The following is a 22,955-nucleotide window of genomic DNA, read 5'->3' as shown; positions in this document are numbered from 1 at the left end:
CTGTGTGCGTAAATGAGCTTAAAAGCCCCCTGCAACCTGCAACCTGCGTGCCGGTGTCGGTATGTGCCGAGTTTTGCCGTCGGACGAAAATGCGCTAGTCGAATAGCCGCCAAGAGTATTGTAGCCAAAAACCATGTTGTAAGGTTCGATCGATGTGCTCGGTGCCAATGCCGGGTGTCACTTCTCTGTAATAGGGAAACCTCACCCGTGCATGTTGAGAGGTGATGTCGAGCCGATGCCAAATTGCAAGAATCGGTGTTGAAATTGATGTGCAGGTGCGTAGCGGCAAGTCGCCAATGTTGAGACCACTCTTGCCGATGTCAAAGATGTGGTGTCAGTGTCAGAGCGGGAGTGCTCTCGCTCTCTCTCTCTCTCTCTCTCTCTCTCTCTCTGGTTTTGAGAAAATCTCTATCTCACTCACTCGCTCTCACACGATGAGAATCACTCTCTCTCACTCTTTCATATAAGCTCGCTATCTCTCAAGCTTGGTATGAATGGGTTCGGGGGTGTGTGTGTCATCGCGGGGGGGGGGGGGGGGGGGGGGGGGGGGGGGGGGGGGAGCATGCACTTGCACACACAAAGGCTCGGTTAAAAAAAAGTTTGATTTGCTGCTGCACTCTGTCGAAGAACTGCAGGCTCTGACGAGCGAGGCCGAAGGGGAGAGTGTGTGTTTTGTGAGCCAGAAGCTCTGCTGCTTGTTGAGGCCGCCCCTTTGAGGGCTTGTTTCCCAATGCCATGGCACCCTTTGATGGGCTGAATTGCTTCTCGCTGTCGTGACCTGCCTGGCTGCCCGGATCTTCCCAATTATGCCCCAAAATGCAAGGCTTGGCACTGCTTGGCCCGATGCCTTCGATTGTCCTCAATCCCTTGCTCTCTCGTATGCTGCTCAATTGCCTCAGCTCGCTTCCCTTGCAAGCACCTCAATGCTCGGAAACCGAATTTCCAAGCTATGAGATGCGAAGCTAATTTCCTTCTCTCTCACACTGTCGAGATGCTCCAAAGTGCAAAGCTTGCTTACCTTCGATTATGTCGACCAATTTCCTTGCTCTTCAACTCCTTTGCTTGCTTGGCTTCAAGGACCTCTTTCCTGATTCTGCTCAGCTGCCTGCTCTGAGGCCCGATTCTGCAGAGCTTCCAAGATTCCCTTTGTTCAGGGTCGCTGCACACACAGAATGTAGGGGAGCAGGGATCGGGGGTGCTCCTTTGCTCTAATACCACTTGAAGGATCAGGGTGATCCGTGCAAGAGAGGGAAGGAGAGAAGGGAAAGGGGATGCAAGAGCATACCTATTCTTTGGTGGAGCATTAGAGAGTAACTACTCTCTTCCTCCTTATTATCCTTATGAACAAAAGAATACAATAGAAGTGGGCAGGTGCTCGCCTGGCTATTCCTGAAACCCGACACGATGAGAGGTAATGTGTTTTGTATCACCACTGTCAAAATACCACACATGTGAATTTGCAGCAAACTGACATGCATGCATCATGGACATTAGGATCATAAGTACACTCTGTGCTAAAAGCCCACTTTGCATCTACATTAGCATCACAATCTCCTTTCATAGAAGACTCTACAATAGCTGCACTTGTTTTGGACCCTGTAGTTGATCTAGCCTTTTTCTACTTAGTCTCTTTTGCCTTCAAATTTGACACTGCTTGATCAAGTGATCATTAGTAGCTTTATAATAATGGCAACACATCTTCTTCTTGCCCTTATCACTAGAATTCTCAAACGAAGTGCTACCAACAGAAGCATTAGGAATATAAGATTTTCCGCTCGTAGAATAACCATGAGAAGTGGTTACATTGATGTTACCACCTTTTCTTTGAGCGTCAATAAAAGCCTGTTCAATTGCACGCTGTTTAACATTGTTTTTTCTAAAAAGTGGCTCTTGCAACAATAATGTGCATAATGCATCAAACTTGACAACTTCAGGATTTCCTTGGATCATAAGTCTCCAAGTACTAGCAAAAGTCTAGTAAGAATTTGGCAAAGCATCAAGAATAGTTTGAACAAGGGAACTGTTAGAAATGACTTCGCTACAAAAATAAGTTGCTCATTGATATCCTTGACACCAGCAAGGAAAGTCTCCATCTCATCTTCCTCATGCATAATCTTTGAACCCAACTCTTTACGCAACAATACAATTTTAGCCTCATTGCGACTTGCATAAAGACTAGCCAGAATATCCCAAGCTTGTTTTGCAGATTTTGTTGAACGAATATGAGAAGTTATAGTACACTTCACAGATAAACCAATTAAAGCATGATCCTATGCATCTTTTACATCCCAAGCTTGTTTTACAGATTTTGCTGAACGAATATGAGAAGTAATAGTGCACTTCACAGACAACCCAATTAAAGCATGATCCTATGCATATTTTACATCCCCATTAGGAAAGAAATGGACTCATTTTTTAGCTTTTTAGCTCTAGTGAGAGAATGCTCCTTAGCCAATAGGAAGAAGGCTAACGTTACGTAGAAAAAACCTTTTTTCTCATTTTGAAAATATCCATGAAAACCATTTTGGTGAAATTGTCACTATCATTAGAAAAGTAAGGCGCTTGATAATGACATCTTGCACAAGCGTTGAACGCCTTTTTATGACCCGCTGTTGCTATCCTATAAAGTGAAGTACTTGTACTTGTGCATGTCGCACAAGCATCAATCACCATTTTATGAAGTACTTGCAATTTAAATTCGAACAAATCGTACTTGATAGTGATTGATAAGTACTATTTAAAACTACGAAGGAGTCAAAACCAAGCAAATATAGGCCCTTGAGGAGTCTGTGAGACCTCTATTTGCTTGGTTCTGACCTCATGAGGCCTTAGGATTAAGATATAGCATTTTTTAAGCTCACTAATGCATCCTGAAAGTCTAAAAACCTTAGGATAGCTCTTTAAAACGCTGAAATCTGACGTCTCTAGCTCAAGATATAGCATTTTTAAACCTAGTGCCTCATGAGGTCAGTACAGGTCTCTAGCTCAAGATATAGCATTTTTAAGCCTAGGGCCTCATGAGGTCAGTATAGATTTCAGCGTTTTAAAGAGCTATCCTAAGGTTTTTGGACGTTCCGGATGCATCCGTGGTATTAATTTTGTATTTTGAAAACAACTCTTATGTGTTTTCTCTCATCGTAGATCACATCACTCATTAAGATTCACAGACATGGATTTTTGTGTACACTTAAGTTGGGCTCTCGAAAAGCATTTTGTATGAGCATGCATTTAAGTGATTGAGAAAACTTTTACGTATGTACTATGAGAAATAGAATTCCAAAACAAAACTTATATATTTTTTATAATTACCTCTCTCTATGCTGAGTTGGCGTTTCTTACACGGCCCAAAATTGAGTCCAAGTTTCTCCTATTGAACAAGCTTGCTCAACCATAGGTAGAACAACTCTAGTAACTGCAATCCTGCCACCAAAACCTACAACATCCTCAACATCGCCTATATCCTCAGAACCAAGAGGTACATCAATGCCTTGCACAATATTCCAAACGCACTTTGACACAAGGACATGTTGCATCATATAAGCCCACATAGGATAATTGTCCCCATCCAATCTATCCTCAGCAAGAAACATCTTGAACATATCTATGTTGTTGTCAGCCATGGAAAATGTTGCACCTGATGTGAAAATTGCTCATAGGAGAAACAAAGCGAAGACAATACATGCTATATAGATCAAATTGTAGAAGACTGTAAGGGACCTGTTATGAAAAGAATGGCATTGAATTTTCTTTTGCCCAAAATGATAAAATAGCTGTGCAGTACTGCCTATACAGGAAACAGAGGCCGAAATGAGCTTGAAGTATTTGTTGACCTATTGATGATTGCAAAAGCTCACAAAAATTGAAGAAAATGAGCAAGCATGCATCGGAGCTGTTGATGTCTAAGCGCGGGAGGACCGTGCTCTGATAGAAATTGTTGGAATTAGGATTGCAAGAAAACACACACAGCTTGGAGAAGACAAAGGAAGCTCAAGGCACACAGCAGAGTGTATTTCTTAGTGTGCAATGGAAAGATAAGATAGCCCTAGAGTGATGGGCGTATATACAATGCACGGGGGAAAAACCTCCTAGTCAGGGAAAAAATGCCCACGATGGTCCTAAGTGTGTTTTCACACATCACTACCACATGTATATGGTAACACATGAATGACCCATTCCTCTAGCGCCTCGAGGGAATACCATCTATTATTTTTGTGTCATCTATGCATTCACTAGTTTGTCTAATAATTATTGTCTTGACTTTGAAAAAGATTTACTTTACCAGTTATCTTTAGACACTTTAGACAGTGGTTCTCTGATTACTTTAGATATTGTTCCACTCTCCAATTTCATATAAGTTGTCCTTTAAAAATCATTGATGCCTTTGTTTAGATCAAATCCTAGCAAGAATAAATTCATGACCTTGGTTTTTGAGGGGATTCTTCTGTGATTTGTAGTAAAGATTTATCTTGGCCTCATTATACACACCAATTAATAGGAGTCTAGATAATTCCTTGAGTTTAATTGTCCCATTTGAGAAGACCCAATCCACCTCATAAGAACTTGAACAGGCTATTTTTAGAGTGGGTATCTTAGTTCCTAAATTGGCCTAAAATAGCAAAACCAAAACTCCTGCACCTTCAGTTTGCTATAATGCTAGTATTTCCTTCTTTTCTAGACTACCTTCTGTTCCAGCATCACCATCTACCTACTTTCATCTAGATTCAACAATTCATCCATTCTCTTCCTCAACTTTACATTATAACCCATATCATGCTCTATTGCAAGTTTGAGACTCAAAAATAAAAATTCCATTGGTAGGATGGCTACTACTCCATATACCATTATATGTCAATGGTAATCTTGTATAACACTTATTGTCAGATTTTTCTTGATGATCTTGTCATCGCTTTTAGCATGTCCATTGCATCTGGGATAATATGGTGTGGGTTTTCAATAATTGATAGAGAATATTTTAGTTAGTATCTAGATAGTATCATTTATGAAATGGTTCCTGGATTAGAAACTATCTTCAATGGGAAAGCATATCAACACATAATATGGTCATAAATGAACCAGGATGTGGACTTGACTATATTGATTGGGAGTGTCTTAGTTTCCACCCATTTGATAACATAACATGTTGCCATAACTATATACTTATTCTTTTTGGGTGTAACTTTATTGAAGGCCCTATGAAATCCAAATCCCACTTCATAAATATTCCCAAGGGCTGAATCGTGGCCAGAGGTGTCATGTCTTTTATTCTAGGTCCACCCATTCTATGGTAAATATCACATGTCTTGCTAAAAGCTCTAACATTTGATATCAGACTCTACCGCCATAAACCAGGTTGAAGATTTTGTATATAAGTGGTGATGTCCATAGAAAAGTGTCCTCTTGAGCTCCTAGTGTGAGCTTCACTAATAGATCTCATCCTTGCTTGCATAGGCACACAACTTCTTAATACTCCTGTGAGGCCAGCGGGTAGACAAACATGCGAATAACCTCCCAACCATCCTATATATAGGCCCCTGGCCCTCTTCCATATATAGACCCCTTTACTGCATGTGTGTCCGGCACATTGCCCGGGCCGTGCCCATCTCGTCCTACCCTTGGCATGACATTACTCCCACCTTGGAGAAGTGTTTTCGTCCTCGAAAACACAAGTGGTGGTATCTTCATAAGAACACTAATGTTTTCCACCACGGCATCCCTCATGGATCCAACGGTTCGTTGAATTGGAACCCGGTTCAGTGGGAGGTTCAATGGAATCAAGAGTAACGTCTTGATTTTCCACATTGTTGTCCCTGTGCAACCGTCTTGGTTAACCGACCCATAAATGCATACCTAGGTTTCAGACTTTCTGAAGGTACTGGAATGTGCAATACAACCTAGGCTCATCTTTCCATGAAAGTACTATGCTGACATACTCAACAGCAGCAACCACGTCCTTGACTTGCTGTGGTTTCTTACCAGTAGCCAACCTCATCAAAACTGATGATTAAGGTTGATAACTTAAGAATAACAGGCAGAGACTAAAACTAGCCGTAACATGCCTTTCATCAAATGAAGAAAACTTCAAACCAAAAAGGTAACTGATCCAGTTATTTCACTTCTTGCTAACGTATGCTCTCAGCATATCCTTTAGCGTAGTTTACTAACGTATGCACTGTGCATATCCTTTAGTACTAAATAGAATGCTTGTAAGCTGCCCATCCTACACGGGATGAATAGCAACAATAAGAGTGAGGTGCTTTCCCCCAACCACTTACAGACAATTGCCCACGACTGATGACAAACTATGACTCAATCATTGAGTATCCACCCATATACTCGATATGGAATGGAGACAACCAACTAGGTTGAAAGCAGATTGGAGTTTCAAGAAACCAATCACAAACACCCATACTCAGCCATCACCTTGTATGGCAGGGTGTAAACTCATACTAAATCTGCAAGAGAGATTGCACTGGCAGTGCAAAAGGGTGCAGAAAGAATAAAGTTCATGAATTTGCATGCCACTCCGAATAAATTTGTGTTAAACAATAGGGCCCATAACACCTAGTGTGCATGCATTTAACAAAAACATATCCGAACCGCAATTCCATGACGAGACTTTCCACGGTACGTACATGACAGTCTTGCAACAAATTTGGACCATAACAGAATGTGACAACCCAGTCACTCCTAGGTACCAACCATAAAACATTCTCATGAATATAGCATACTTTGCTATATGTAGAAACGACTCTCCGTTAAGGTGGTTTCACAGCACTTGTAATGGTAACAAGTTTGTACTTAGTACCCGACAATTTCTGGCCACTGAAATTGCTCCTAATACTGTGTGCTTAAAATGGTCAAACCAATGGATGCGACCAGCACCTAGGGACTTCGTCGCGACACATTGGTAAAAAGTTGGCGCCATTGTCAGTCCAAGAGACTCATATTCTCCACATGTGGAATATGTCTCAAACAAGGATATCAAGAAAAGCGACATCCATCAAGTACGAGCTGGTACTTGTGTGTGGAGGTAACTGCAAACACTCCGCGACAAGAGTGAGAGGGACCCTCATTATCATGCTCCACACTGGCTAAACTGAACTCCGTGAGTTCCTAGACCATGTTGTATCCCATGTGACAACATGTGCCAAATAGAACCCTATAACTAGGTTCGTAACAGCATAAGGTATAGTGGACGCTACGGTCCAAAATACTCTGTTCCAACATGCCCTTGGCATGGCTTTGAAACATTCAAGCATATTTATACGACTTGCACTGGAAACCGTGGCCTGCGTAATCCAACCCCTTTGGTTAACATCTACATAGTCAAACCCCTTGGTAAGACCCGCTATAGAAACTGCTCACCTAGCAGGCAACGGTAACCAACATAGTCAACTGTGTACATAGTGATTGGAATCAACTCGAAAAGTTGAATTCGTCCGCTACCGTGTGGTAGATTGCGGAATTATTTCCTTGAAATTTTAACTGGGAGAGATCAAACTGTGATCCTCAATGCCTATGGGGTGATTTAGCAGTCACCCTCCGGGTCGTACCCCAAACAATATGTCCATAGACACTCTGTAGTGCTATAGAGAGAGCAAGAAATCCACACAAGTGAACTGCCTAGCTCTTGTGGACAGCCATGCTGTCTCAACTGATTGCTGCATCTATACTTCCTTGTAGAGATCAGCTACTGTGAGTTGAAGATTTATCAAAAACTCAACTTGAGTGTCTCACTGAAAACATGTAGTGCAAAAATGACACTGTAAACATCCTGAATGACAAAACCCTTGCTTGTCCATTAACGTCGATGTATACTTCCCTAGGTAGATCTGTTCACTCTTGAAAACAATCACCCAAAGAATGCCAATAGTTGGGTCTTACCCTTGGTCTGACAATAGCTCTTAGCCTATGTGTCTCATAGCCCTTGTGTAAATTAGTGTTCAATGGACAAACCGATGAAGACTAATTTGAGTAGCAATGCTCGTATGCATCTTATGCCTAACGTGCAACGTATCCTATAAGCATGCAACAAGTTTCTGGTATGACTCTCTCATTGAGAGAGGTAACAGAAAAACACAACCACATCTTGATCTACCTGGCTTGCAGGGTCGTGATTGTATGAAAATGACTTAGCATTGGCACTTTGCCTGTGAAATAAGTCCTAGATTTAGGTTCCTTTTAGTGTTGTTGGGTGTTGATAGCAACCAACCATCAGGTTCAACAATCCATCACTTAGTCTGTCTTTGACAGAGTTGAGAGTGTGATAGCGGAAGCATAATGCATAAAGTGTGGAATCCATGCCACCTGCTTAGCATGCCTTGCATGAAAAAACGTAAGCCCTTGGCTACTATAACGGTCTCAAGAGTGAGAACCAAAACCATAAGTGCCTTGCATAGAATAAACTTGTAGGGATTCTGTGAACTGACATTCCCTATTTTGCCAATTCCCCAAACTTGTGTGCCAAAGCCCTTGATTCCAAATCAATGGCAGTATCTCGGCACAAGGGAGAAGCCATCCTTCATGTAAAATTGCCAAAGCACTTTGCTTTGCACAATGACAGTAATTGCCAAGTAAAGTGTAAACATGGAAAATATAAGAAAAACTTAAGCTTGGCTAACCTGGTCATTCGACTATCACCAGTTGGGTTGAACTTCCAAAGGAAAACTCGTTCAAATGTGGCTCCCAGCCAATTCTACTACACGAGAGAGAGAGATGTCACGTATGCACTTACGCTCGCTTGTATCATGTACACCATGAAAGATTTTTCAAGCATAGTTTCAAATCCCTCCCAAGTTTGTATGCTCATAGCATATGCCAAACGGGAAAGTGTCAATGCAAAAGGTATAAATTGAAGCCTTGCTTCGTACAACGTTGTCTGGCCTCATTGCCAACAAATGCTACTGACGATAGATGTCATAGCAAAAAGAGTCGACCTTGTCGATCATGTACCAATAATGGACCTTGTCTACTTGTACATCGGCTTGAGAAGCATAAAAATATTGACAAGGTACGTAGGCGTACCTGCTTAGCTTGATTATTGTTGTCCTTGACCTTATAGGTTTGTCATGAGCGAATAAAAACATGGACAGACGTACCCTAGGAACCATGTTCTTAGCAAGAAGTCATATCAAAAGAAAGTCGACCTTGTCGATCATTCACAAACAATAGACCTTGTCTACTTGTAGATCTCATAAAGTACTCCTGTCGACGAATCTTACCGTCAATTTCAAGAAATGATGACAGTTAGGCGGCCATGCCGATCATGTGAGCAGCTGTCTGTCCTGCAAAGATTCGGCCATGCCCTAGTCATCGAAAAGAGAGTGTTGTCTGTCCTGCAAAGATTCGGCCATGCCGAACAATTTTTGTACCTTAACGTGCAAATTATTCAGCTCGTACCTGCTTGGCTCTATGAACGATAGCCGTGATCATCCATGCCAGTGCATACTAGAGTTATCAAGTACATGCTCAATAACTACTCTTGTTCTTGCTGCCAAGGGCCTTGCCCAATGTGCAACCAATGTGGAATCGTGTGAGAACTTCCATGCTCTTACCTGCTAGGTTTGAGTGCCATGGTTCGTGATAATCAGCACCCTAACATTAGTGCCTGTATCACCACATGGTGCGGTTTAACGATTATACGTATAGAAGCCTTGCTTCTCCGCAGCACTGTTTTGCATGGTCGGATTGATGATCGGCATGGTCAATTTCTAAAAGTCTGGCAACAGCCTTTCTTTCTTACCTCTGTGTTTAGGGGAAAAACAACGTGGCAGCAAGAGAAATCTTTTACATGCCGTTGCCAACAAGCATGTTGAAATAAAAGTAGTGGCGTACCTCATGAACGCATGCTCAACAAAAAAAATTAAAAATCAAATCAACAACATACCTGAGGGAATGCGTACTTCGCGCCCCCTTGTTGACTATATGGCTTCTCTGCCCTTGGCACCTTTTCGATGCGCAATGAAAGCACTTTGCTTTCTCCAACTATGGCCCCTTTTGCGGAGGTCCATGCATGATCTAGAAGTATTCCTCTGTCGCGGTAATCACCCCGCCAATGAGCATCATGATGTTGTATGATGCAAGAAGATTTGCAGAAAAAGTGGCACACATCCCGGTGCAAATTCTGCAGATTACGCATCGAAAATTGCTCGCAAGAATCGGCTGCCCCAATACAGGTCATAGGAGCCGTGGGGCTTGGCCCTTACCGGTGCTAGGGGTGCCCTTGGTTGGGAGTCTAAGGGCGGCCCTGTAAAAAATAAAATTAAAAAATTAAAATACCTCTGGTTCCAAGCATGGCGGCAACAGTGCAGGGGAAGAAGAAGCCATAACACGGGCAGGATTGCTCGCCTCGTGCCCTGCCATGACGAGATCTAATCAGCTGGCTACTGCGCACCCCATGATGGCCGCCATGCTCGATTCTGTGCAGGTCGGCAAAACCGCTTGGGTGCTATTAAGGGTTTATTCCCGCGGCCGCCATGTCTCCTCCAAGAAGAAAGAGAGAGAGAGAGAGAGAGAGAGAGAGAGAGAGAGAGAGAGAGAGAGAGAGAGAGAGAGAGAGAGAGAATGTCATGCTTCCAGAGAGAACTCCATGCTTCCCTCCTCCATATCTCCCTGCTACCCCCTCCTCTCCACCTTGCTCTGATACCAATGTGAGGCCAGCGGGTAGACAGACATGCGAATAACCTCCCAACCATCCTATATATAGGCCCCTGGCCCTCTTCCATATATAGACCCCTTTACCGCATGTGTGTCCGGCACATTGCCCGGGCCGTGCCCGTCTCGTCCTACCCTTGGCATGACAACTCCATCAATATCTAGTCTCTATAAAGATCAAGCTATGATCATAAACTTTAGACTTTTGAGAAATAGGGCCTTCTTATTGGATTGTGACTAGTCATCTAGTGTTCCACCATATTGTAGGAAATCATACACATCCAATTTGGATTTGGTTCCTCCAAAGCATTAAAATATTCCGGAGGTCATTTGGAGGGCCTTCTAAGAAATTATATTTCTCTCTGTAAAAAATCTTCTTAAAATGAATTTTCACTTATTGAGTACGTCCAAAAGGACAACTAGATACTCTGAAAAGTAAACCTAACTTTTTGGCATTTATAAAAAAACGGTCACCTTGTCATTAAATGCGAGTGTCTTTTTCACAATGTTGGCACCCCTCATTCAATATGGCTTTTGACATCATTGAAATTTATAAAAATCACAAAACTATCAACTACTGTTAGAATTTGACGATTTTGACAGTGCCAATGTGTTTGGAACGCCCAAAAACCAAAAAATCGACTCTCTACTTACCCTGTCTTGACACTCAAAGAGGAAGAAAATGCCCCAAAACCCCTAAAAGGGGGTTTTAGCTTGCGAGGGGCACTCTAACTTCTTGTGGATTGGCCTCTACGTGCCGTTCAGCTAAAACCCTCTTTTAGGGGTTTATATATTTAAAGTGAGAAGTATATATATAAACCCCTAAAAGAAGGTTTTAGTTGAATGGCACGCAAAGGCCATTTCACAAGAAGTTAGAGTGCCCCTCGCATGCCATTCGGCTAAAACTCTCTTTTAAGGCATTTTCTTCCTCTTCGGGTGTCCGAACAGGGCAAGTAGACAATCGATTTTTAGGTTTTTGGGCATTTTGAATGCATTAGCAATGTCAAAATCTACAAATTTTGATACCAGTTCATAATTTTGTGATTTTCTTTTATTTCAATGATGTCAAAAGCCGTATTGAATGAGCGGCGTCGACATCTTGAAAAATACAATCACATTTAATGAATTGGTGACCTTTTTCAAGGATTGTTGGCTCATTGAATGAGTAGGTGATACCTTTTTCATAATTTTGTTAATATCAGCCTATTTTTCTACATAACATTGGTCCTTCTCTCATTGGAGGAGCTCTTTCTTCCCTCTCTACTAAAAGACCCTCCAAAAGACCTTCGAAATTTTATAATGTCATTGTTTGAAATAATTCAACATCCACTGGTTCATCTCTTAAGGATGTCGATGAGATACCATCCATGCTTTTGAATAGCAAGTCTACACCAGAGTGAGTCTTGCCAGACTTATGAAAGATCTTAAAATTAATTTCCAAAAGGAACATCATCTATCTAATTAATATTCCTTAGATGAAAAACTCGCCAATCAGATAAAGAAATTCCTGATATCAGCATAAAAGTGAAAGAGCTGAACTTTGTAGCAATAAAATCCATTCCCAATGCCTCCTTTTCCATGGTTGAATACCCTTGCTCTGCTCTACTGGAACTCCAATTGGCAAAATATATTGGATAATTAGTTCGGCCATCTAGCTGAGCTAAAATAGCACCCATTGCCATGCCGAAAGCATCAACATGCACATGAAAGGTAATTTCCTAGATTAATTGGAAAAGCACTATTTTTTTGCTAACAACTTTTTTTATATTCTAAAATGCCATTTCACATCAACGGACCGAATGAACTTGAATCCTTTTTGGGTGAGTTAGTATAATAAAAGAGCCTTAGCTGCAAACATATGAATAAACATCCGATAAAATTTGACGTTGTCATGCCGCTCCGCTTTCATGATGGGTAAAAGAGAAAAGGGATGCAAATACAGTCTATTTGATGTCTACATGATTATTGAACACTAATCAGGGCTTGATAACAAGCTATCTTAATGCTAAATGTATGTCAGATGTGGATTTAAAGGGCCATAAATTTTCTTGGTAATGCAAAAAAGTGGAGATGTTTGAAGATGTCACAAATGAAAGTTTATACACTAGAATTGTAGTTCTCAAAGAGCTCCACATGCCTATCTTTTTAGCTCCATAAATTGTCTTGGTAATGCTAAAAAGTGGAGATGTTTGAAGATGTCAAAAATGAAAGTTTATGCACTATAATTGTAGTGCTCAAAGAGCTCTAGAGGCCTATCTTTACGGCTCGTCTATTGGAGCTTGGACTGGCAAGAAATTGAAGTTTAAAATCGGTGGCAGTTGCCAGCAGGAGGGAATCAAGTGATTTTTTGGCATTTTGAGCCGCATCCTTCAAGGCCTTGGTGGAGTTGAGATGCGGTCGGGTTTGCTCAGGTCAAAGTTGTGAAATGGAACTTTTTCCAAGTTTTTGCGTCTTGCGGCTTGAACCATCGAGCAGGATTTAAGTGGCATCACAATAGGTTTTTTTTAAAGGGTTTGTGGGGTTTTTGAGAGGTTGGAGGGCTAGCCCGTGAGCTGCTGCCATGTGGCGTGTGAAAATCCCATATGGGATTCAGCAAGCAATGGATCTGTCATATATATAATGTAGATTGACTCCCTCATTATCATCCAAGTTGTGAGGTGTGGGCTTTGGTGTAGTTGGCTATGGTGACCATCGCCTCCCCTGTTGAGTGAGCTCTCCGGGGATGGAACACGATGCTCTTGGCAACTGTTGTCGGTTTTTGTCATTGATGATGCTAGGTGGTGTTGTGGTGTTGTCCAACAATGATGAGATAGATAAAATTTGATAATTTTAATCCTAATATAGGTTAATAATTAGTTAGATTATAAATCATAAACAAGGATTTGATATTCAAAAGACTAGTAACATATAAGAGTGTAAATATTAGAAGAGAGAGGCTTAATCTTTCCTAATTAATAAGATAATTAAAATATAGACATAAATTAATATGTCTTTCACTAATATAACAAGTTTAGTGTTAGTCACCTTGATTAATCAACTAGAATTTTTTCTCTCTAGCGATTTTAAAGGTCTCCGAGTCTGTGTAAAAATGTGAAGCCTAGAGGTCTACTTATAGGTTTATGATAACAAGGGACTGTATTTAGCAGTTACCAGCTCTTGAAGGTAGCCCACAAGCTTTTCCTAGCATCCCCTACTACTTTTTCAGTCCCTAGCAGGTTCATCACATCACCCCTAGCACATGTCTCACTTAAATTTTCAATTATGCTACCTTGGGATCAATTTATTGCTTTATCTGCAAATAGTTGGTAATCATTTGTTAGGCCATGTGAATTAATATCTTCTAATCTATGTGTAATGATTATCTCCTAATGTATTTAATTTTTTATTTAATTAAAGTGATCGTGAAACCTTTCGGCAAGGATTTGGGGGTCCAATTTTTTTCCAAATTCGATTCAAAAAGTTTCTAGCTCAAGTAAATTTGTGCTTAAGAATCCAAAAAGACCTATTTTGACTATGTTTAGGATAAAGGTTTAGTAGTTTGGATGTCCATTACTTGAACGGCATCCATTCCTTATTCATAATTTGGGTTGAAAAAATATCACCAAAAAGTTCGGGGTGCCCATACACCAAACCGGTTTCCCATACAACCAGGTGGCTTCCCCAGGATAAGAAAATGGTATCCTAACTTATGCAAAAAAATCAAGACATGAAGAAGTAGAGACTCATCGTTCATGGGTGGGGGTGGCCGACTTAAAAGTGACCTTATAGCCATCCTTATTCATCACAATATACCAAGGAGTCGGAGGTCTCTTGAGACAAGCTGTCTTAAGGATGACCAATCAGATCTTTCTTAATTTAAATATACTAACAAAACATTTCTTTCCTAGGTTAACAAACAAATGCACGATGTTTCTTGGAAGATACCCTTCCGTTCTTGGCTAATTAAACATTTCCTAAATATCCATCTACTTCTTAATGGATGCAATGTTATAACTTAAAAAGGACTTAGCCTACTTATAAAATTAATTCATAATCAAGACCTACCTGTGTGATCGCTCTGATATATGCTAAGGCTTGGGGGCATCATTAGTCTCATTCGTCTGCCTGCTACTTGGACTAATTAACCTAATGGTTGTGAGTGGCCCTGACACTCTTTGTATTGACACCACCCTCTAGTTGTTGATTGACACGGCTTCTTTTGGGGGCCATATCCTTTATCCTCATAAAAGATGTTTGATCATTAGGTAAAGTATCAAAGCTCAAAACTTACCATAAAAATTTCCACGATGTATTTATATCAATTATCTTAATTCCACTTTTCTAAGATGTTCGTTGGATTATAGTATTATGTATAGTTTCTTTTGGTGTGATATCATTATTGAGGATTCCCAATACCAAAATTTAGCCATATGAATCCACGTCTAGTTTTGAAAAATTAATCTGCTAACTTTTCTCTTTCATTTGTAGTAAAAAATAGTATTTTTTTGACCTAGTTATTTTCTAACTACATATATGAGCAAAATATTTTTATCCTAGTCTCCTTGTGGTGTTATTAATAGCTAGTAGTTATCTTATAATTTTTTGAGTTAACTTATTTTTTTGTCTCTTTTAAATATGGTAAAAAATAGCTCATTTTTACTTAATAATTATTAAAGTAATTATCTAATAAAGATATATTTATCCTAGCTTTCTGTAATGTACCTCTAGAACTTATCTTAGAAACTTCTAAGTGGATTTGATAATTATCCTCAAATAAAATATTTTATACATAATAATTAGTAAAACTAAGAAACTAATTATGAGATAATTATCAAAAATCTCTAGCATTGTAATCTATCTCAAAAGATTATTTCACTAACTTTTTAACTGATTTAATGATTATCTTACTTAATTTTTCAGGGGGGATTTGTTACCATATACATGTGGTAGTGATGTGTGTGAACACACTTAGGACTGTCGGGGCATTTTTTCCCTCACTAGGAGGTTTTTCCCCCCGTGCATTCGGCCATCACTCTAGGGCTAACTTATCTTTCCATTGCACACTAAGTAAAACACTCTCTGTTGTCTGCCTTGAGCTTCCTTCGTCTTCTCTAAGCTGTGTGTGTTTTCCTACAACCCTATTTCAACAATTGGTATCAGAGCAGGTTGCGTGCTCTCGGGCTTAGTCGCCAGCAGCTCTAGCATACGCCTGCTCACTTTCTCCAATTTTTGTGAGCTTTCTAATTTAATTTGGGTGCTCAAATTTCTAATTTGGACTCATTTCGGTATCCGTTTTCACTATAGGCAGTACTGCACAGGCTATTTCATCATTTTGTGCAATTTTTTTGTCAATGATGTTTACTGCATAACAAGTCCCTTACAGTCTTCTATGGTTTGTGCTATATAGCATGTGTTGTTCCCCATTCATTTCTCCTCTTTTTGGGAAGTTTTCACATCAGGTACTGGCATTCTCCATGGTGGACAACAACACAAATGTGTTCAAGATGTTTGCTGCTGAGGACAGACTGGATGGGAAAAATTACCCTATCTGGGCTTACATGATGCAACATGTTCTTGTGTCAAAGGATGTGTGGAATATTGTGCACGGCATTGATGTACGTCCTGGTTGTGAGGATGTAGGCGAAGTTGAGGATGTTGCAGGTCTTGCTACAAGGATTGTTGTTGTTAGAGTTGTTTTGTCTATGGTAGAACAAGCTTGTTGGGATGTAAAATATGTGCAAGCTCATTCATTGATTGCATCTTTTGTGAAGCTCACTATTACTCCTCACATTCCGTCAGCGACCATGGCGGACAACAACACAGATGTGTTCAAGATGTTTGCTGTTGAGGACGAATAGGATGGGAATAATTACACTATGTGGGCTTACATGATGCAACATGTTCTTGTGTCAAAGGGTGTGTGGAATATTGTGCAGGGCATTGATGTACGTCCTGGTTGTGAGGATGTAGGTGATGTTGAGGATGTTGCAGGTCTTGCTACAAGGATTACTGTTGTTAGAGTTGTTTTGCCTATGGTAGACAAGCTCATCGGGATGTAAAATATGTGCAAGCTCATTCATTGATTGCATTTTCTGTGAAGCTCACTATTACTCCTCACATTCCTTCAACGAAATCTACAAAACTGGCTTGGGATATTTCGGATGGTCTTTATGCAAGTCACAATGAGGAAAAAATTGCGTTGTTTCGTTAAGAGCTAGAGTCAAAGATTATGCATGAGATCAAGATGATATGGACACTTTCCTTGCTAGTGTCAAGGATATCAATGAGAAATTTATTTTTGTAGGTGAAGTCATTTCAGACAGTTCCCTTGTGCAGACCGTTCTTGACGCCTTGCCAGATTCTTACCATACGCCATTTGATCTAACCGATTCTCAAAATTTGGGTCTTCCCAAAAATTTAGTACTCGTGGTCTGGGTAGAGAGAATAAATGTCTTAACACAAAGTCATGACACTGGTCTAAGTTAAAGGTTGGTCAACTATTTCTCTTACTGGTGTGGGTTGGCCCACTATCCTACCTTCTCTTAATCCCTCAATAAGAACTCCTGGTACGTTTTCTAAAAGCAACGCGTCAACATGTTTGAGTTGATTGGAAAGATCTTGAGCAATTATCTCTTCTCGCCTCTTTCTACATGCTTCTCTAGCCCTATTTTGGTCTTCTCTTCTATTAAACTCCACTCCACTCATACAACATACACACTTGTGTAGCCTTTATCGAATCTACTTCTTCAATGCAACGAGTCTCTCTAAGCAACTGAAGTAACTGGTTTACTAAGGGTCGTAAAAGGGGTTTTATTCTGCTCCTATATGCCACTTTACCAATAATCTGTCTTAAGTCTGTTCTCTTTACTGTAATCGTTGAACTAGTGTTTCCAATCACACATGGTGGATGTGAAACATGACAACAGTATTGACAACTAATATTTCTTCTAGTCTCTGTTTGTAGTTGACTTAGTGACCCTACAGAGTTAGTCGACACAATGTTTTGTGGTTCAAAATCCCAATTTTTATACTCTTGAAGTCACTCGACATTAGCCTGTAGTTCTCCAAGCATGCTTTATAGCTTACTTGCTTCTACAAAATCCCCTCAGTCGTAGATTGCTTCTCCCACTCTAGGATGTCGCTATGCTCTTTAATCATGTAAGGGTCCAACTCCCTAAGAACCTCGCTCCCTAATGCTAAGTACTTTCAAAAATTGCTAAATGTTAGCAGTTTTTCCTTTGGAATTGAATATCTTTCACAATGATAACCCCCTCTAGAATCACATGCTATGGTCTTATAATAGATCACATCCACTAATTTCCAATGGGTGATCAGTTGAATTTCCGCATATGTATCTAAAAGCGTTAAAGGCTTTGGCACAGGATCACTAGGTGTATTGATAATTATTTCAGAGGTCTCTAACTACTGAGTGTCTATGTAAAGAGCTCTTTCCGGTTCAGTGTACTCGTTTATGCAGTCTCCTTCTTCCCCTAACGTACTATAGAGACAGCCTATGCAAAGGCCTTTATAAGTGTATTCAATTGCGCTCGTGGCTCTCAAAAGCTTATCTAAAATCCTCCACTTAACGAGATCAAGCAAATTGCTGACCCATTCTAACGACATATGGTCCTTGACCTAAACTAAATGGCTCTATATTTCACTCTAAGCCTCTAAGTCAAACCATGGTATGCTCGGAATCCAAAGTCTACGCACCGGGGTGCCCCGTAGCTTTAATAGCTAGCCAAGATTCCGACGGATGCACCAAATGAACACTGCCTTCCAAGTCTTTCTAACTACATTTAGTTAATCCAATGGCCCCCTTAACTACACTAAAAATGCACAAGTTTGCCACTTACTTGCTATTCCCAAGCCCATTTTAGCAAATCTATAGATATATGTTTGTAATTTACTTACTCTCCTATACTTCATAGTCCAACTATATCTAAAATCCAATATGCATTCTCAAATCTAATAAAACCAAGTACAAAACACACAGTAATGCATTGCAAACTCCACTTTTACAAAACATTTCTTCTTCCTTCACATGAAGACAATTTATAATTTTTTATTTCAATATTTTTCAATGTCAAAATACTCTAATTTTCCAACAGCCACAAACACACAGTTACACTTTTAAACTAACATATGAACTCAATAAACGATAAAGAATTGTTTACTTTGCAAAGTCAAAAATCACTCTCAAACAACTGCCCAGACAATTGCTCTTTGACATAATACACAGATGAATATTGAAATAATTGCATTCAAATTATTAATTGTTTTGCAAATGTTCGTTTCTTCCCAATCCCAATGCTTCTATGTACTATGCAATATTTTCTCAATTTAAATCTCTAGCAAACATTCATAATAATGCAAAATCATAACAGATATGAAAATTTGATTCATGTGCAGTTATGTTCCAACTTTTATACTCAATATTCAAATTTTATTATTTAGTGGATAATTTATGTTTGTATTTAATTTATAATTCAAACTGTAGACCAACCTTTTATTGCTTTAGATTTATTCTTCACAATTTGCTTTCGATCGTTGTCCCAATCTGAGTGCTCCATAGCTTGGCTTCATCACCCTTGTCCATTCGGATTTTATTTTTAATTATCCACTCTACTGCTCATTTGTGCATACTCAAACTCTGACACTTCTCTATCTAGTCTCCTTTATTGCTATCGCTTCTCAACTAGGCTTTCTCTCTCTAGAGACAAATTTCTCTCTCTTATTCCCAATTACACGGGTACATACATACACTATCATTCTCTCTCTACGTTCAAATATAACACGCACACCACATTCACACTCATAATAGCATCTCTCTCCCTACTTCTCAACATTCTCTCTCTATTCTTCTTCTCTCTCTCTTTCTCTTCCACTACACATACACGCACACTTAACTTTCATACTAAGATGCATACTCTCTCTCACACACACAATCAATCACACGCACATTCACTAGCATACACAGACACATGCAGTACATATCATGCAATATTTCTATTAAACTCTCTCACTCTCTCTTACTCGCTAACTAGCTTGCAACCATCTTCTCTTTCTCTCTACCTTGCGCTACACACAGGGAACTGTTAGCAGCTGGACACACCCAACGGAAAATGACTGCTCGGTGGAATATTATTTTTTGTAATTATTCTTTAATTGAGAAAACCCGACATTTCACCTTTGTAAATAGTGGGGCTTGCAGAAGCTTCCAGATTGTATCCCATTTTTGACATTTAGATTGCGTAGATGGTTAAATTAGAATATTAGGGTTTGAGATTGTAAAGTATTTATACCACTTTTGACCTTAATGAAAAAAACCTTTGTCATTTTTAAAAAGTTCTGTCTCTGAGTCAGCGTACTATGTACAAGAGAGAGTGAGAGTTTCATCTTGATGCTACGCGCGCATCGGTGGTCGGAATCGAGTGCGGAGAAGTGCAGTGTGTTGCCTCCGACAAGAGCTACGCACCGCTACCTACATTGCAGGTGTACGTTCTGGTTTTGCGAGCTCGACCTACGAGCTTCATCTGGTGATTCGGTGAGCATACTTATCCGTTTTTGCATTTCAACATATCCACGCATTCGTATTGAGTAGAGCTAAAGACCATATTAGGTAAAGTGGGAAAATCCCAATTCCCAGGTTGGACAACTTTCAATATATCATGTATAAAATATAGAGATTTTGTCAAAAATTTGAGTTTTCTTTAGGTTTCATTCCACTTTATGCACATACAATACACAATGAAAAAAACTAAAATATCATGGTTTCAATCAATTGGATTATTAGGAGAGGAGTATATTGCATCCATTATCGTTGTCTATGTTCTACTGTCCTACCTACAACTTATCTCAACATGGAGAGCTTGGTTTCTAGGTCCACCACTTGTCCAAGTTAATGTAAAAGTGACTCAAGGTTCACAACTTGTGAAATCAAGGATCCATTGAGGAATACAATCCACTTGGCTATTTTTCCTTAATTTATTGCATGTGACATTTAAGCAAGGTCCACTTCTAATCTATAACTTCTTAATTTGAGGCATGGGGCATACATAAAATATGTAGCATATGCTCTATTGCCTCATAGGAAGGTTGGTTTCAAGGTGCACTTATCCATGCTAGCCTATCTTGGAGAAATGATGGAGCTTGCTTCTCTCCTTGTTTCAATGGAGACTAGCTTGGACAAGTGGTGGACCTTTGCTTCTCTCTATGTTTCAATAGAGTTAGCTTGGACAAGTGGTGATCTTGGAACAAAACCCCCATGTAAAACATATCATGGGTATTCCAAGTGATTAGAAAGATTACCATTTAAGATATAACCTTATAGGTTGGACAACTAGATCTTGGCTTGGAGAAATGGTGGACCTTTGATTCTCTCCATGTTTCAATGGAGTCTATCTTGGAGAAATGGTGGAGCTTGCTTCTGTCCATGTTTCAATGGAGCCTAGCTTGAATAGTTGGTGGACCTTTGCTTCTCTCTATGTTTCAATAGAGTTAGCTTAGACACGTGGTGGATCTTCAAAATAAACCAACTACTATCAATGTTGCCTAGCTTGGACAAGTGGTGGAGTGTTTCTCTACTCCATGTTTCAATGGATCTTAGCTTGGACAAGTGTTGGACCTTAAAACAAAAACCCCATGTACAACATAGAATGGATTTTCTAGATTTCAATGGAGTCTAGATTTAACAAATGGTGGAGCTTGTCTTCATCCATGTTTCAATGAAACTAGCTTGGACAAGTGGTGGACCTTGTAACAAACCCTCCCATGTACAACATATCATTGGTTTTCTAAGTGATGGGAAGGAATACCATTCAAGATATAAACTTATAGCTTGGATAAGTAGTTGACTTTAAAACCAAATTCATCATAATACAATGAAATACAGGTCAGCCAATTCCTAAATCTTGAGACCAAACCTCCCATGCTATTAGAGATAATATATTGGATAAGTGGTGGACCTTCTATTATTTTCCCATGCCTAGTTTAGACAACCGGTACACTTCGCAGCTATAAAGGTTGGACGAGTTGTGGAGCCTTGTTTCTATCCATGTTTTAATGGATCCTAGCTTGGACAAGTGGTGGACCTTGGAAAAAAGCTTCCATGTACAACATATATGAGGTTTTCCATGTTTTAATGGAACCTATCTTGGACAAATGGTGAAGCTTTCTTCTCTCCATGTTGATTTTGGAACTACCTTAGACAAGTGGTGGAGCTTTTCTTTTCTACTCTTCATAATACAATGAAGTATATGTTGGTTACATGGTGAATCTTAAGGCCAAACCTCCCATTTTACTAGAGATGATAGGTTGGACAAGTGGATCAACCTTCTATCATTTCTCCATGACTATATTGGACAATTAGTAGACATAACATCTCTCTATGTTGTCTAGAGATGAGCTTGGACAAGTGATGGACCCTGCTTCTCTCTTCCCTTGGTTTACTAGTTTGAAGACTCAGTATATATACTTTCTTAGATCTAGCTTGAACAAGTGGTGGACCTTGCATCCACAATCTTAATTCAGTACAAAAAAGTATATGAAAAAATAACATAGGAATCTTGGTTTGAAGGTCAAGCAATTAGGTTCCAAATGCACATAATAATATATTTTCCACCCATATTAAAAGAAAGTTAAATATGTTATTACCAAATTGACAAAGGTAACGTCCAAGAATTATATCTTTCCATCTTGTCAGATCTAAATCTTCATCAAGGCGACATGCATGTATACATCAACTTTCAAGCCATTCAAGAATACATGCACTTAGATTCCATAGTTTTGTTTTCAAAGTCTTTTAGGTTCTAAAACTCTTTCACATAAAGTATGTAATGAAAAAATTCTTGAAGCAAACATTTGTGCCCAAGAAAAAGATCCCTCTCACATATTTAAAGTCCATGAATTCTCTGATCCACACTTACAAGTTTTATTTTGACATCAAACATCAATTCTTTCATAGTTCCAAATAAATGCAACCTCGATATGAATTGACAAAAAATGAATTTCTTTTACTATATGACCCAACATAGGCCCCAATCAAATAAAAAATGAGTCCCCAAAAATTTGGGTGCACTCTAGCAATACATCAGAGTCCCCTTACAATAGGATGCACTCCAATAGTACATTGAAGTCCCCTTAGAGTAGGGTGCACTCCATTCAAGTGTTCATAAAATTGACACACCTTTAAAAAAAAAAAAAAAGACTATATCAAATTATACAAATGTTGAAAGATACACACTAGAATAAAAAAAGCATCTTATAGCCATATTTATTCAATGCTTTCGTGTTGACAAGTACACACCAAGGACATAATTTGT

At 39.5% G+C, this 22,955-nt stretch overlaps 1 protein-coding gene across 1 annotated transcript; it reads left to right on the top strand.

Moving 5' to 3' along the window:
- Positions 1–1,080: 1,080 nt before the first annotated feature.
- LOC147427004 (uncharacterized) lies at positions 1,081–16,869 on the top strand. The gene is made up of 2 exons (XM_086499166.1): positions 1,081–1,411; positions 16,092–16,869. Exon 2 carries the CDS (start codon positions 16,107–16,109, stop codon positions 16,488–16,490), a length of 384 nt encoding a protein of 127 aa, XP_086355292.1. The 5' UTR covers positions 1,081–1,411; positions 16,092–16,106; the 3' UTR covers positions 16,491–16,869.
- The last annotated feature ends 6,086 nt before the right edge of the window (positions 16,870–22,955 follow it).

This window comes from Adiantum capillus-veneris, chromosome 24, assembly GCF_014529385.1.
Source record: "Adiantum capillus-veneris isolate H3 chromosome 24, ASM1452938v2, whole genome shotgun sequence".
Taxonomy (NCBI): domain Eukaryota; kingdom Viridiplantae; phylum Streptophyta; class Polypodiopsida; order Polypodiales; family Pteridaceae; genus Adiantum; species Adiantum capillus-veneris.
This window is presented reverse-complemented; position numbering and strand designations above follow the sequence as displayed.